Here is a 15,168-nt window from a genome sequence, read left to right on the forward strand (position 1 = left end):
GCATAGCACGGCACGTGAACCCGGCGGCTTCACCTTCAAGAACAATCTGGGGGACATGGATAAAATAGGGCGCTCCTAGTTCTATTGACCTGGTTGGCGTCCACAGTCCATAAGTACTGCATGACTATAAGGCTGCTGCTTTCTGTGAGGTAAAACATTTTCATGCTTGTTTTATCACAGGAGCAAGTGTTTCTGCTGCGTCTCCAGACCCCTGAGCTCATTACACATCAAGGAAATGAGGTAGGAGCTCCAGCTGCCGCTGAGCTCGTATGACATTGACTTGACTTCTTATGAGCTCAGTCGAGTGGAGACACAGCAGAAACGTTCTCTCCTGTGATAAAACAGGCAGTGACATTTTTTACCTCACAGAAAGAATCAGCTGCAACCACATTCTGTTCTGTCTGTACAATCTATTTTGTTTCCCCCCCTGCAAGGATCTGTTGTGTTCTAACCACGAATATAATATTATTTCAGCACAGGAACATTTTTTTAAACATTTTTGTTTGTGCAACCTATTATTATTCCAAGATCAATGGATTAAAAGATAATTTGTTTGTGGGACAACACCTATACTGTTATAACAATTAATTCCTGACTTTAAGATGTCTGTGCGTTAACCTCTCCTCGCCTAGTATATTCTACTACTTTGCTACATAGTATGGTAGGAAAATATTTTTAATGAATCTTAATGATGCCTTGCAGGAGACTCCTTCTAGCTGAGTATACTCTACTTCCGAAATTGCTTTAAAAAGTTTCCTATGGGGCTATTTGATTTTCCTAATTTAGATGTGTGTCTACATTAAACAGAAAATGAGCGATGTATTGGATTGTAGTTGATATCTGCTTAACTTGAAGGTCAATAAACTATTGTATTCAGTCTGGAAAATGGAAATAAAAATGAATATATGACAATCTGCCAGCTAACAGCTAGACAATGTCCTTTCCTTTAATTGTGGAACATAGCTGTATGATTTTAATCATAGACTATGCATGAATGCCTCAAGGCTGAAAACAACCGTGCTGAAAGTATTTACATGCAATGCCTATGAATAGCAAAGCACAAGCACACTGTAGCACATGTAACAAAAAAAAGAATGAAGGTTTAGATTTTCGATAAATGAATATACTTACTGTGGTATTAAAGCAAGACATGATTGTTGTAAAATCACTCAGCTAAATATTCGATACAATATGTAGAATACAGCCCTTGGCAAAAATTATGGAATCACCGGCCTTGGAGGATGTTCATTCAGTTGTTTAATTTTGTAGAAAAAAAGCAGATCACAGACATGGCACAAAACTAAAGTCAATTTAAATGGCAACTTTCTGGCTTTAAGTAACTCTAAAAGAAATCGAGAACAAACAATGTGGTAGTCAGTAATGGTTACTTTTTTAAACCAAGCATAGGGAAAAATTATGGAATCACTCAATTCTGAGGAAAAAATTATGGAATCATTAAAAACAAACCAACAAAAAAAACCTCCAACACATCACTAGTATTTTGTTGCACCTCTGGCTTTTCTAACAGCTTGCAGTCTCTGAAGCATGGATTTTATGAGTGTCAAACAGTACTCTTCATCAATCTGGCTCCAACTTTCTCTGATTGCTGTTGCCAGATCAGCTTTGCAGGTTGGAGCCTTGTCATGGACCATTTTCTTCAACTTCCACCAAAGATTTTCAATTGGATTGAGATCCGGACTATTTGCAGGCCACGACATTGACCTTATGTGTCTTTTTTCAAGGAATGTTTTCACAGTTTTTGCTCTATGGCAGGATGCATTATCATCTTGAAAAATGATTTCATCATCCCCAAACATCCTTTCAATTGATGGGATAAGAAAAGTGTCCAAAATATCAACATAAACGTGTGCATTTATTGAAGATGTAATGACAGCCATCTCCCCAGTGCCTTTACCTGACATGCAGCCCCATATCATCAATGACTGTGGAAATTTGCATGTTGTCTTCAGGCAGTCATCTTTATAAATCTCAATGAAATGGCACCAAACAAAAGTTCCAGCATCATGACCTTGCCCAATGCAGATTTGAGATTCATCACTGAATATGACTTTCATCCAGTCATCCATAGTCCAAGATTGCTTTTCCTTAGCCCACTGTAACCTTGTTTTTTTCTATTTAGGTGTTAATGATGGCTTTTGTTTAGCTTTTCTGTATGTAAATCTCATTTCCTTTAGGCGGTTTCTTACAGTTCCGTCACCGACGTTGACTCCAGTTCCCACCCATTCGTTCCTCTTTTGTTTTGTTGTGCCTTTCCTGTTTTGGAGACATATTGCTTTAAGTTTCCAGTCTTGATGCATTGATGTCTTCCTTGGTCTACCAGTATGTTTGCCTTTAACAACCTTCCCATGTTGTTTGTATTTGGTCCAGATTTTAGATACAGCTGACTGTGAACAACCAACATCTTTTGCAACATTGTCTGATGATTTACCGTCTTTTCAGAGTTTGATAATCCTCTCCTTTGTTTCAATTAACATCTCTTGTGTTGGAGCCATGATTCATGTCAGTCCACTTGGTGCAACAGCTCTCCAAAGTGTGATCACTCCTTTTTAGATGCAGACTAACGAGCAGATCTAATTTGATGTAGGTGTTAGTTTTGGGAATGAAAATTTACAGGGTGATTCCATAATTTTTTCCTCAGAATTGAGTGACTCCATAATTTTTCCCGTATGCTTGGTTTTAAAAAGTAACCATTACTGACTACCACATTTTTTGTTCCTGATTTCTTTTAGTGTTTCTGAAAGCCAGAAAGTTGCCATTTGAATTGACTTTAGTTTTGTGCCATGTCTGTGATCTGCTTTTTTCAACAAAATTAAACAACTGAATGAACATCCTCCAAGGCCGGTGATTCCATAATTTTTGCCAGGGGTTGTATACATGGAAGTAGTATTGTGCACTTGATTCATATTGTACAATTATCAAAGTTAGGCCAAGATCAAATTAAGAGTTTTTTATGCTAATTTTCAGCTGTGTTTTACAGTACCAGCAAATCCTATGAGATTTCAGAAATCTCATGCACACACATTTTTTTTTTTGTCACCAGTATATTCTGCTTTGCATGTTTTTTGGACATAGAGCATGTTACTTCTTTCAGCGTTTTTCACCCACTGACTTGCATGGGTGGTGAAAAAACGCTAAAAAAACAACGCATAAAAAATGCATGTTTCTGGTTTTGCAGCTTTTTTGTGCCAAAACCTGATTTTATAGAACAGTACTTTTTTTTTCAACATTAAACTTTATCAGCATACACAAGAGACAAATATAGCATGCCAAAACAGCCACGAAAATACGCACAAAAAACGTATAAAAAATGCAAGAAAAGCCAAGGAAAACATGCTTTTTTCTGCAGCTTCTTTCCTGTCAAGAGATCAGGTTTTGTTGCAGAAAAAAATGCTGAAAAAATGCCTAGTGTGAACTTACCCTAAAAAGTTCATCCAAAAAATGCAAATTAGGATAAGGATTAACATGCTGATCATTGAAAGATCCAACCTCTAGGACTCCCAGTAATCCCAGAAATGGAGCTATCCATAACCCCATCTTGATTGGAAAAGGGCTGTGTTGGTCTCTGATTCTGCTCCATTCGTTCACTATGGTAAGAGGAGTGGTATTCCAGCTGGACAAATGTAGTAAAATTCAAGGAAAACTTTATTAGTCAAAAATGTACAAAAAAAAGTATGATGGTAGAACCACCAGCGGCACACTAACCTGCGCATTTCAGATTAGGAAACCTTAGTCATGGTTAATCATTTTTTAATTTTTGACCAATAAAGTTTTCCATGGATTTTACTATATTTGTCCCCCAGGAATACCACTCCTCTTTCCATTTGAAGTTTTGCCTCTTCCAGGCCTTTACATGCGAGACTTCTTGCCTGCATCCTGACAACGTGGTGAGCTGATTTCCTTCTATTTTTCCTTTCATTCGCTATGGGACTGTAGGAAATAGGCAAGCCTTGCTTTCTCCATCTGTCTCATAGACAGTGAACATAGGGGAGGTCGATCATTTTTGTTCCTTTCAAGATAGAGCTCTGCAGAGCCCAGCTCTCAGGATTCTAAAGCCCCATCAGCAAGAGATCAATAAGTAATCCCCTATACATTGGATAGAGGATCATTTGGCACTTTGGGAGTAATTCTTTAAGAGGATTTTTCCTTGATAAACATTTATTAACCATCAACACTATAGACGAGAAATAGATAATTTCTAGTGCATGATGATTAGAACGATTGGACTGCAATGAAAAGGAGCTTTATTATAATGGTGGTCACACGTGCACTCTGCTTTTCCATTCAATGTGCTTGGCTATTTCTTTCTTCTTTATAGAAATGAATTAGGCAACGGGCATATGAGACCACCACTATATTCAAATTCCTTCTTCCTCAGGTTAATAAGGGTTCTGAGACCCCTGTTTTAGAGATGGGTGTTGGTCAAGTGCTTTCTTATGGCAATTCTCCTTTTCAGAGAGAGGATTCAAAAAGATATAAATAAACTGGAGCAGTGGGCAGCAACTAACAGAATGGTTTTTAACAGGGAAAAATGCAAAATGCTACATGTGGGCAATAAAAATTAAAAAAGCATATACAGAATGGGAGGAATAGGGCTAAGCAACAGCACATGTGAAAAAGACTTGGGGATACCAATAGATCACAGACTGAATATGAGTCAACAGTGTAATGTAGCAGCAAAAAAGGCAAATGCAATTCTAGGATGTATTAACAGAAGCATACAGTCTAGATCACGTGAAGTCATTATTGCCCTCTACTCCTCTTTGGTTAGACCTCATCTGGAATACTGTGTCCAGTTTTGGGTGCCACATTTTTAAAAAGACATCAACAAACTGGAACAAGTTCAGAAAAGAGCGACCAGAATGGTGACCGGTCTGCAAACCCTGTCTTATGAGGAAAGGTTGCAGGATTTGGGAATGTTTAGCTTGCAGAAGAGAAGACTGAGAGGAGACTTAGTAGCTGTCTACAAATATCTCAAGGGCTGTCACATTGTAGAAGGATCATTTTTATTCACATTTGCACAAGGAAAGACTAGAAGCAATGGGATGAAACTGAATGGGAGGAGACAGATTAGATATTAGAAAAATCTTTTTGACAGTGAGGGTGATCAATGAGTGGAACAGGCTGCAACAAGAGGTAGTGAGTTCTCCTTCAATGGAAGTCTTCAAAGAGAGGCTGGACAGACATCTGTCTGGGATTATTTAGCGAATCCTGCTTTGAGCAGGGGGTTGGACCATATGGCCCAGGAGGTCCCTTCCAATTCTATGATTCTATGATTCATCACCCCAAAAATTACAAAGTTAAAGAAGTCCACTACTTGGACAACTTCTTTTTATACCCCTTGCTTGGCCCCCATAAAATAATAAAGTTTATACTCACCTCACATGCTGGCGCTGTTGCCGCGGTGTCGGCACTCTCTCTCCCAGGGCTACCGGTGTGTTGTTGTGATATGTGACCCCATCGCCCAATCAGAGCTGGCATCACTGTCCCCACCTCATGCAGAATTGAAAATAAAGAGAAAGTCAAATATCAGCTGCAGCCGGTCTTCCTCTTCATGTTCAATTTCTCCAAAAAGGGGACAGTGATGCCAGCGCTGATTAGGTGCCGTCATCACACGTCACAACAACTGTACGGGAGCCCCGGGGAGAGCGAGTGCCGCCCCCACCATGGGAATGGCTCTGGCACGGGAGGTGAGTAGGTCAATCATTTTGATAAAGAAGAGGTTGTCCTTAGATTGGACAACCCCTTTAAGCCCTGTTTACAATACATTTATGTTTTCTGTTTGGCATATGTTCCAAACTCCAGATGTGTACGTTAAATGGAAGCCTCTAATGCATAAATTGTCATACAATGGCACTTGTCCTCCTTAGGAACTAGATGTGAAAACATTTACTCTATTACTATATGGCATTTATTTTTTTGCTGTATACTATTCCATGGAATAACATAGTCAACAGTATTATAATATTACATACCTTGCTGAGTACCAATGCATAGCTATTAAAGGGAATCTAACAGCAGGTTTTTGCTATGTAATCCGAGTGCAGCATGATGTAGGGGCTGAGACACAGATATCAGTGATATGTTACTTATAAAGGCTCTGTGCCGATGTTTCCATACAATAAATGTTTTATCACCGGGAGATAATTACTGTCCAGACTGATGCTCACATGAGCTCTGGTCAGACTACGCCCCCTTCCTGTGATAAGTAGCTCACTATCTCTACATAATGTACACAGAAGGCGGTAGTGTGGGAGGGGTTAGCTTTCTGAGCTCTGTTGCATGCCACATCTAAAAACTCTGATTCTGTCACAATTGCTGCACCCAGTAAACTAAGTGATACATCGCTGGAATCAGAGTCTCTTTTCCTACATTATGATGCTCTCAGAAGAGGTAGCAAAACCCTGCTAATAGATTCCCTTTAAGAAGCGCTGTAAGCATTTAATTAAAAAAAAATGAATTTCTCCACTTTTAACACAATCATATGGCCTTTGTTGGACTAAAGGAGAACTATCGACAGGTTTACCACGTAAATTGAGAGCTTTTCTCAGCATAAATGCTAAGTGGAGGGGAAAAATGTGATGTGAATCCTACCATTATTAATACTAATAAGCACAAATGACAGCATAAAAAGCTGGATACATGTAGCCTCATTATATGAGGAAGGAAGTGTATCCGAAACGCGCGTTGGGGTTGGTGGTGTGTGGTGCACGTGCTCCCATTATCCTGGTATGTGCTTGACTTAGTTATTTTTCTCTTATGGTCTCAAATTATTTAGTAACCTTTTTTGGTGATCAGCTAGGGACTTTTCCCTTTATATGGTAATTGCTGGCCACCCATTTACTGTTTGCCTTTGGCAGCTATTTAAGTAACCATAGGAGTGTTTTTTCTATCCACTCACATTACCGGGTTTATGTCATATATATTTGTGATGCTACCTGTTTTGGAGTAACGTGCACTTTTCACCCCGCCGCTTGTTCATGTGTCACTTTTTTAAGCTATATATGTTCTTCAACTGGTATATTAATAAAGATTTGTGATATTTTAACCTCTGGACTTGTTGCATTGCCTTTTTCTTTTGGTTTATCATTATTAATACTTAGTAATGCAGAATTTATCTGGATGAAAAATTAAGAATGTTGTTTTTTTTTTTCCTTTCTGCAGATGGTTAGTATATTTGGAAGTAGATTGTGTCTTTATTTTTATTTTCCAAGGAAAAAAAACTTTGTACAAATGATACATTATGTTTTCCAGTCAATGCTGTCATGACAACGTAAAATAATCTGGACAAGACTTGTCATCCGCAGCTGTGACTTGTGGGTTTTCTTCACGCTGTTAGAGGAGCTAACTTGTGCTGTATTATTATTTTTATATACTGCTTGCTTTACATAGGTAAGACAAACAGCATTTATTAAAGGAAATCTGTTGGAAAGATCAACCTGCCCCCAACCACATGCAGGTCAATGAAAGCTAAATCCATTAGCACCTTTATATCTTTTATCTGTTGTTGCATTCCTGAGTAACTAGTCTCTGAATTAATATGAAAATGAGCTGTTAAGTGCTCTTGGTGTGTCAGAGCATATCCCCTGCCTTTGCCTTCAGTGGCTGCTTGCTCACCCAGGATCAGCCTCTTTACCTTGATTGATAGCTCAATGCCAATCTCCTTGCTCTGTGCCTGATGTGATTTTTAACATAGAATTTATGTTCATGATTTAGCTACATTTTTTTATTCCAGTATTTAACAGATAATTTGATTTATAGATTATGCGATTCCAGAATTTCTCTAGCAATCACACGAGTTGTAAATGCAAAAGCACAAGCAACCAATAAATATTAAGACTTATGTTTTTTAACAAAGACAAAATATGGGGGTACTTAGTGAATGACCTGCATAGAGCAGGGACCACCGTAACAAAGGTTAGCATTAGTAACACACTACGCCGCCAGGGACTCAGATCCTGCAGTGCCAGACGTGTCCCGCTGCTTAAACCAGTACATGTCTGGGCCTGTCTGAAGTTTGCTGGAGAGCATTTGGATTATCCAGAAGAGTATTGGAAGAATGCCATATGGTCTGATGAAACCAAAGTAAAGCTGTTTGGAAGAAACAAAACTCGTCGTGTTTGGAGGAGACAGAATGCTGAGTTGCAGCCAAAGAACACTATACAGTGCCTTGCGAAAGTATTCGGCCCCCTGGAACTTGTCAACCTTTTCCCACATATCATGCTGCAAACAAAAAGATACCAAATGTAAATTTTTGGTGAAGAATCAACAACAAGTGGGACACAATTGAGAAGTTAAACAACATTTATTGGTTATTTTAAAGTTTTGTGGAAATTCAAAAACTGAAAATGATATATGGGAAAAGGTTGAAAAGTTCCAGGGGGCAGAATACTTTCGCAAGGCATTGCACCTACTGTGAAGCGTTAGGGATGCAACATCATGCTTTGGGGATGTTTTCTGCAAATGGACCAGGACACCTGATCTGTGTACATGAAAAAATGAATGGGGCCATATATCGGCAGATTTTCAGTGCAAACCTCCTTCTATCAGCAAGGGCATTGAAGAAGAAGCGAGGATGGGTCTTTCAGCATGATAATGATCCCGTGCACACCGCCAGGGCAATGAAGGAGTGGCTTTGTAAGAAGCATATGAAGATTCTGGAGTGGCCTAGCCAGGCTTCAGATCTCAACCCCATAGAAAACTTTTGGATAGATTTGAAAGTCCGTGTTGCCCAGCGACAGGCCCTAAACATCACTGCTCTAGAGGAGATCTGCATGGAGGAATGGGCTAACATACCAACGACAGTGTGAGCCAACCTTGTGAAGACTTACAGAAAACGTTTGACCTCTGTCATTACCAACCAAGGATATATAACAAAATATTGAGATGAACTTTTGTTAATGACCAAATACTTATTTTCTACCATAATTTGCTAAATAAATCTTGCCAAATCAGACAAGGTGATTTTCTGGATTTGTTTTCTCATTTTGAGTCTCATAGTTGTGGTCTACCTATAATGACAATTACAGGCCTCTCTCATCTTTTTAAGTGGGAGAACTCATTTCCAAATTTGTAATAATGCAAAGTTGACATGTGGGAAATGTTATTTATTAACTCTTTTGTGTGACACCTCTCTCTAATTTAAGGGTACAAAAATTAAAAGTTTGAAAATTGCAAACATTTTCCAAATTTTTGCCAAATTTCCATTTTTTCATAAATAAACGCAAGTTATATCAAAGAAATTTTATCACCATCATGAAGCAGAATATGTCACAAAAAACAGCCTAAGAATCAGTGGGATCCATTGAAGTGTTCCAGAGCTATAACCTCATAAATTGACAGTGGTCAGAATTGTAAAAATTGGCCAGGTCATTAAGTACCCAATTGGCGCTGTCACTAAGGGGTTAAACCTTGAAAAAAAAAAGTATGAATATTACTCTAAATTCTTGCAGTCTTGTAGGACACCTGTGTTGTATAAAAAGATGTATTGGAGCCCATATTCGCCAAAGTGCATTATAGAGATTTAAGAGGGTTGACTTTTGACATTCCACGACAACTTTGGCTGGAAAACAGGACACAACCAAAGATTGCTATGTGCCATTGCTGTGTTATGTATTATACAGGTAAAAGGGGCTGCATTACAACCCAAAGAGTACTGCGACTGTGACGCGCAACCAAGCAAATTGCAAAAAGTCAGACCCAGTTGGACTTTTTTTATCGTTCTCGTGGTACCCTAAGGCTTGCATTGAGACCCCATTCACCTGTAGTAGTAGTAGTGGCACAAGGCGATCTCACAGACAAAATTGCTTTGTAAGTCGAGTCTTAGGAAACTCACTTGCAAATCCTCTATTATACATACACATAAATCTGAGACAATTCTGACCCAATTTAGAAAACTAGTTACAAAAGAGACTCTCTATCAGTCTCTCTTTGGAGGACACAGTGAATCCATACCTAAGGCTACTTTCACACTTGCTTTGTTTTGCAGCGCGTTTTTCCCGCAAAAAAAAAGCATGGCAAAAACGCATACCAACGCATACAAATGCTGCGTTTTTTTCAAGCATTTTTATGAGCATACATGAAAAAAAGCAGCGTTTTTATGCATTTGTATGCGTTTTTAGTGCGTTTGCATTTTTTTCCAACATTAGTTGGCCCCTCACACTAACCCAAACCATGACTTTACTAACCCTAACCCTAACCCTTAACCAAACCATACCCTAACCCTAACCCTAACCCTTAACCAAACCATACCCTAACCCTAACCCTGACCCTAACCCTAACCCTTAACCAAACCATACTAACCCTAACCCTCAACCAAACCCTACTAACCCTAACCCAAACCCTAACCCTAAACCCTAACTAACCCTAAACCCTAACCCTTAACCAAACCATACTAACTCTAACCCAAACCCTAACCCTAACTCTAACCCAAACCCCTAATTTCCATTGTCTAACCAATGGTCAACAAAAAAACGCATGCGCAAAAAAACGCATACATGAGCATGCCAATGCGCACATATGCGCACCCATAGACTTATAATGGGTGTATTGCTGTAAAAAAAACGCATTGCGCGCGCATGCGGTTTTTTTTAGGCAAGTCGGACGCCCAAAAAATGCAACAGGATGCATTTTGTGCGCCCGAGCGCACACCACAAAAAAACGCATGCGCGTAAAAACGCATACAAACGCATGTGTATGCGCACATAAACGCATCCCAAGCAAAATATAGGGGGAAAAACGCATGCGTTTTTTAGCTCTAAAATACAGCGCAAAAAAACGCAAGTGTGAAATCAGCCTAACACAGATAGACCATTGATTTTAATAAGAGATGTGCAGTTCCTCATTTCTCCTGCGGGGTTGCTGCAGGGCAAAACAATACTAATGGATTCCCGTACAGATTTCAGCAGACATTTATCATTTTACCACAAATAAACAATCTAATCCTCAGCCGTAATTTCTCACGTCTTGAGAACAAATTAGGAAAAAAGTACTTTAATGGACAGCATGTTAAATGATAAATGATTGGATAACAGGAAAAAAAAATGTCATGGTTGGAGCCACAAAAACAGAAGGCATTTTGTAAAATTTTAGTAACTGTCTGTTTTCTTTTAATTGTAGACAAATATTATATATTATTATACTACATTTAATTTTATTAGATATTATATTATTAAAATACATACAGGACATTTATAATTCATTTTAACCCATTTATTATTACCAAAGGCCTAGAATACACTTAACTTGCAAAATAAATATATGGAGGAACTAGACATACGGTTCCCCATTAACCATTTATGATCTGTTCTCCTAGATTACTTGAAATGGATATGACAAGAAATAATGAATACATCCCCTCTCGTCGCTCCTCTCCCCCCTTAAATGTAACGGCAAATGTCATAAATGGCTTCCAATTACAATGTCAATACTCCACATACTGCAAACAAGAAGAATGTGTAATAACCGTTTAGCGAGGAACAAGGCAAGAAAAATAAAAAAACCCAGATAATTACCATATCTTGCTAAAAACCAAACTAATGAATATCGCCGCTAAAACCATAGTTTCATGTAAATCATTGCAATTTAATGGAGAAAAGGCGGAATTGGCGGATCCTACGGAACTAATTGGCCGTATGAGGTTATATATTACTATGGTTTATTCTGTAAGGCAATAAATGGGTTAAAGTTTAATTTCATTAAATATAAAAGGAATCGGGTTGAATCTGTCTAACCCCCCCTAATCTTATAATAAGTGGTCAGTGGTTATTTGACAACACCATTTTGTGAATGAAGAAGCTTGCAGCCATCAATCTTAGCCTACGACTGATCCGACAGTACATGAAACTACCATCATGTACCAGGTCACAGATGGGATCCCCCTTTAAGTAAGCAATCACTGAGATGTGGCATGTCAGCACTGAATGATTCATAGAAACAGCCAGGACTCTTCCTTTTTTCCCAAAAGAATAATAGTGAACCTTAAAGGGAACCTGTCACTAAGAAAATACCGTCCTATCTGCAGGAACCATGTTATAGAGCAGGGAGAGCTGAGCAGATTGATATGTGGTTTTATAAGAAAATAATCAGTATGACCTGTCATTTTAACTTCTGCTTTTCCTAGGGTTTAGAGTCCAGTGGGCGGTCCTATCAGGGACTAACAGCTGCCTATGTATAAGCGGGCATAGAAAAGGTGCTGTCAGTCACTGATAGGGTTTTGTGTCCAGTATGCAGTCCTATCAGTGACTGACAGCTGTCTATGTATAAACGTGCATGGAAATAGAGCTGTCAGTCACTGATAAGGTTTTGTGTCCAGTGAGCGGTCCTATCAGTGGCTGACAGCTATGTATAAGCATGCATAGAAAAGGAGCTGTCAGTCACTGATATGGTTTTGTGTACAGTAGGAAGTCCAGTCAGTGACTGACAGCTGTCTATGTATAAACGTACATAGAAATGGAGCCGTCAGTCACTGATAAGATTTTGTGTCCAGTGGGTGGTCCTATCAGTGACTGACAGCTCCTTTTCTATGCATGCTTATACATAGCTGTCAGTCACTGATAGGACCGCTCACTGGACACAAAATCTTATCAGTGACTGACAGCTATGTATAAGCATGCATAGAAAAGGAGCTGTCAGTCACTGATAGGACCACCCACTGGACACAAAATCTTATCAGTGACTGACAGCTCCATTTCTATGCACGTTTATACATAGACAGCGGTCAGTCACTGATAGGACCGCCCACTGGACACAAAACCGTTGGAAGAGCAGAAGTTTAAATGATGAAAACACAGGTTATACTGAATCCTTTCTCACAAATCTATACATCTGTCTGCTCAGCTCCCTCTTCTCTATAACATGGTGCCAGCAGTTTGGACTGCATTTTCGTGGTGACAGGTTCCCTTTAATGCTGACCCAAGAATTCACAGCAGTGAGCTGCAGATCTGCGCTGCAGTAAGACTTAGCACAGGAAAGCTCACTGTGACTTGAGATACACAGAGAGATAGAGAGCAGCAGCTTTAAGTCCAGAAAAAATAGAGAAAGGGAGGAGGAGGAGGAATCGGAGAGGGCAGACTGTCAGAAGAGGGAGCTGCAGGCAGTTAAAACCAATCCACAATACTTAAGAAAAAAAATGGAAATAAAGTGGGGAAAAGGTCAGAATTTACAAAATGGGAAATCTGCAGTCATAATGGCAAGAATCATAATAACATGCAGTAATCAGTGCTGAAACGAGCACTATTTAACCCCTTCTTGTAGTATCTGAATGAGTTTCTATTTAATAATAATAATAACAATTTTAGTTCTATAGTACCGACATGTTCCGCAGCACTTTACAATTTGTATGAATCTGACCCACATTGCATGATCAGAGAAAGGTGCCAGCATCTTACCAAAAACGACAGCAAAATATTAATTAAAGTGATTAAAAAATGCTTACCACCAGCACAGGTACCCCAGTGACAAGAGAGAAGAGAAGAACTGGAGGGATGTCACTGCTCTCATCAGGTCCTGGATAGGGCTTGGTGTAGGAACTGTCAAAGCAGAAAAACCCCTGGACATTCACAGTGAACGTGTCCGTGTACTCGAAGTAATAAGCCAGCATTACAGTCCCTGCCATAATCACCATCTGGAAATAAAGCATGATCGTCAGGGAGAATTGAAAACTCATTTAAAGAACCATCCACACAATCAAAGGCACAACCGGCGCTTCAGGAGCTGTCCATGCCAACAGTGCTGATATCTACATCTCTATGCAGGAGACACAATGATACAAGGATTGTTGAGTTCAGCTCCTTCGTTTCCTTCACCTAGAAAGCAGCTTCCAGCAAACAAGATCATCTACTTAATTAAAATGGTTGTCTGGATCCACTGGCAGATTTAGATCAGATGCCCACACATAGTAAGTTGCCTTCAGAGACCGATGCTTTAAGCTCAAGCACACAATAACGATTTCTCCCTTTCGCCTGATCACTGATCCATCGTAGCAGCCAAATAGAATTTACATGGTTCCAGCTGCTTCCCAGGTGGTGAAAAATAGAGGATAGCTTTTTTTTTTCTTCCTTGTCACAATGCTGTGTTCGGGAAAAGAAATTCAAGTGGTGAGCCTGCCCCATTGCAAAGCCATCCTCTCTTTCCCACTATTGAGGCTGGAATTAAAAGCAGAAATCCCAGCAGAAAAGGTTCAGATCCTCCCACTGTGCGGAGAGAGACAGAGAAGCCCTTGTCCTGATCTGAAGAACAGAGCTTAATAACTCTGAATTAGGAAGTGATATCAGCTCATCCTTCGATAGAACACAGTACATGTCCATCCATTGCTGAATAGATAGTCGGAGTAGTAACTTGGCTCTGAAGGATCCTTTCTATGGCTATTACACATATAGTCTCAGTTATACAGGCATGTGTACTGGAAAACCCTAGCAAATCACACTAGTTTTTTTAAATCTCTGCAATGTAACGTCCCCCTCATTGCTTACACTCCTCCCCTCTAAGAAGCAAGTGCTTTCTCTACAGCCCAGAATATAACATCCTCTTCTGCACTTTTACAATGGACAGTGACAGTCCTTAGCATGAACTCAGGGCTTCTAAAAGGAACACTAATTATATCAACTGTAAGAAAAGCAGCAATGACACAGAGAAATGCAAAGATAAAATTAGTGGCTAATAACCTGAGGCAACCCGGTAGATGGAAATGAATATTTAGCAGACAGGATAGGTCCATCCCGATTGGGTTCACCTTGTCACGGTTGGATTGCTTTTACACTTTTTTTTATCATAATATTGTGAACTAAGTACCCTATGTTATTTACATGTACTATTACTATTTAATCATGTACTTACTACAGAGTATATGCAAATTGCCTCTTCAGAGAGCAAGAGGACTTGAACAATATGGTGCCACCTGTTGGAATCTACAAGTTACTATTGACCCTTTAACAAGCCTTTGCAATATGACTTAGGAAAAAAGCCAAATCAGAATGTCAGTTTGCAGACACAGTATTTTGGGTATTGCCCCTCATCAGTGCAAAGTATGAGAACTGATTTGGCTGGGGAGAAGCTCTGGACTGAGGTCTAAGGGGTAACGTTTCTCCTTGTGCAAAGAGACATACCAGCTCTGGCAGGTCAATGTAAGGAGGCTTTTTCACCGTGCAATGC

At 39.4% G+C, this 15,168-nt stretch overlaps 1 protein-coding gene across 2 annotated transcripts in view; it reads right to left on the minus strand.

Moving 5' to 3' along the window:
- PLPPR5 (phospholipid phosphatase related 5) overlaps positions 1-14,435 on the minus strand; it is a 376,469-nt gene extending 362,034 nt beyond the window's left edge. The window contains exon 1 of one of the 2 annotated variants that reach the window (XM_073571406.1): positions 13,454-14,435. In XM_073571406.1, coding sequence (XP_073427507.1) covers positions 13,454-13,684 — 231 coding nt within the window. In that variant the 5' untranslated portion in view covers positions 13,685-14,435. The remainder of the gene's footprint in view (positions 1-13,453) is intronic. The other variant, XM_073571407.1, reaches the window with a different exon arrangement.
- Positions 14,436-15,168: the final 733 nt, after the last annotated feature.

The sequence above is a fragment of the Dendrobates tinctorius genome, unplaced genomic scaffold, assembly GCF_039654945.1.
Source record: "Dendrobates tinctorius isolate UK_male_01 unplaced genomic scaffold, ASM3965494v1 ptg000029l, whole genome shotgun sequence".
In the NCBI taxonomy this organism is placed as follows: Eukaryota; Metazoa; Chordata; class Amphibia; order Anura; family Dendrobatidae; genus Dendrobates; species Dendrobates tinctorius.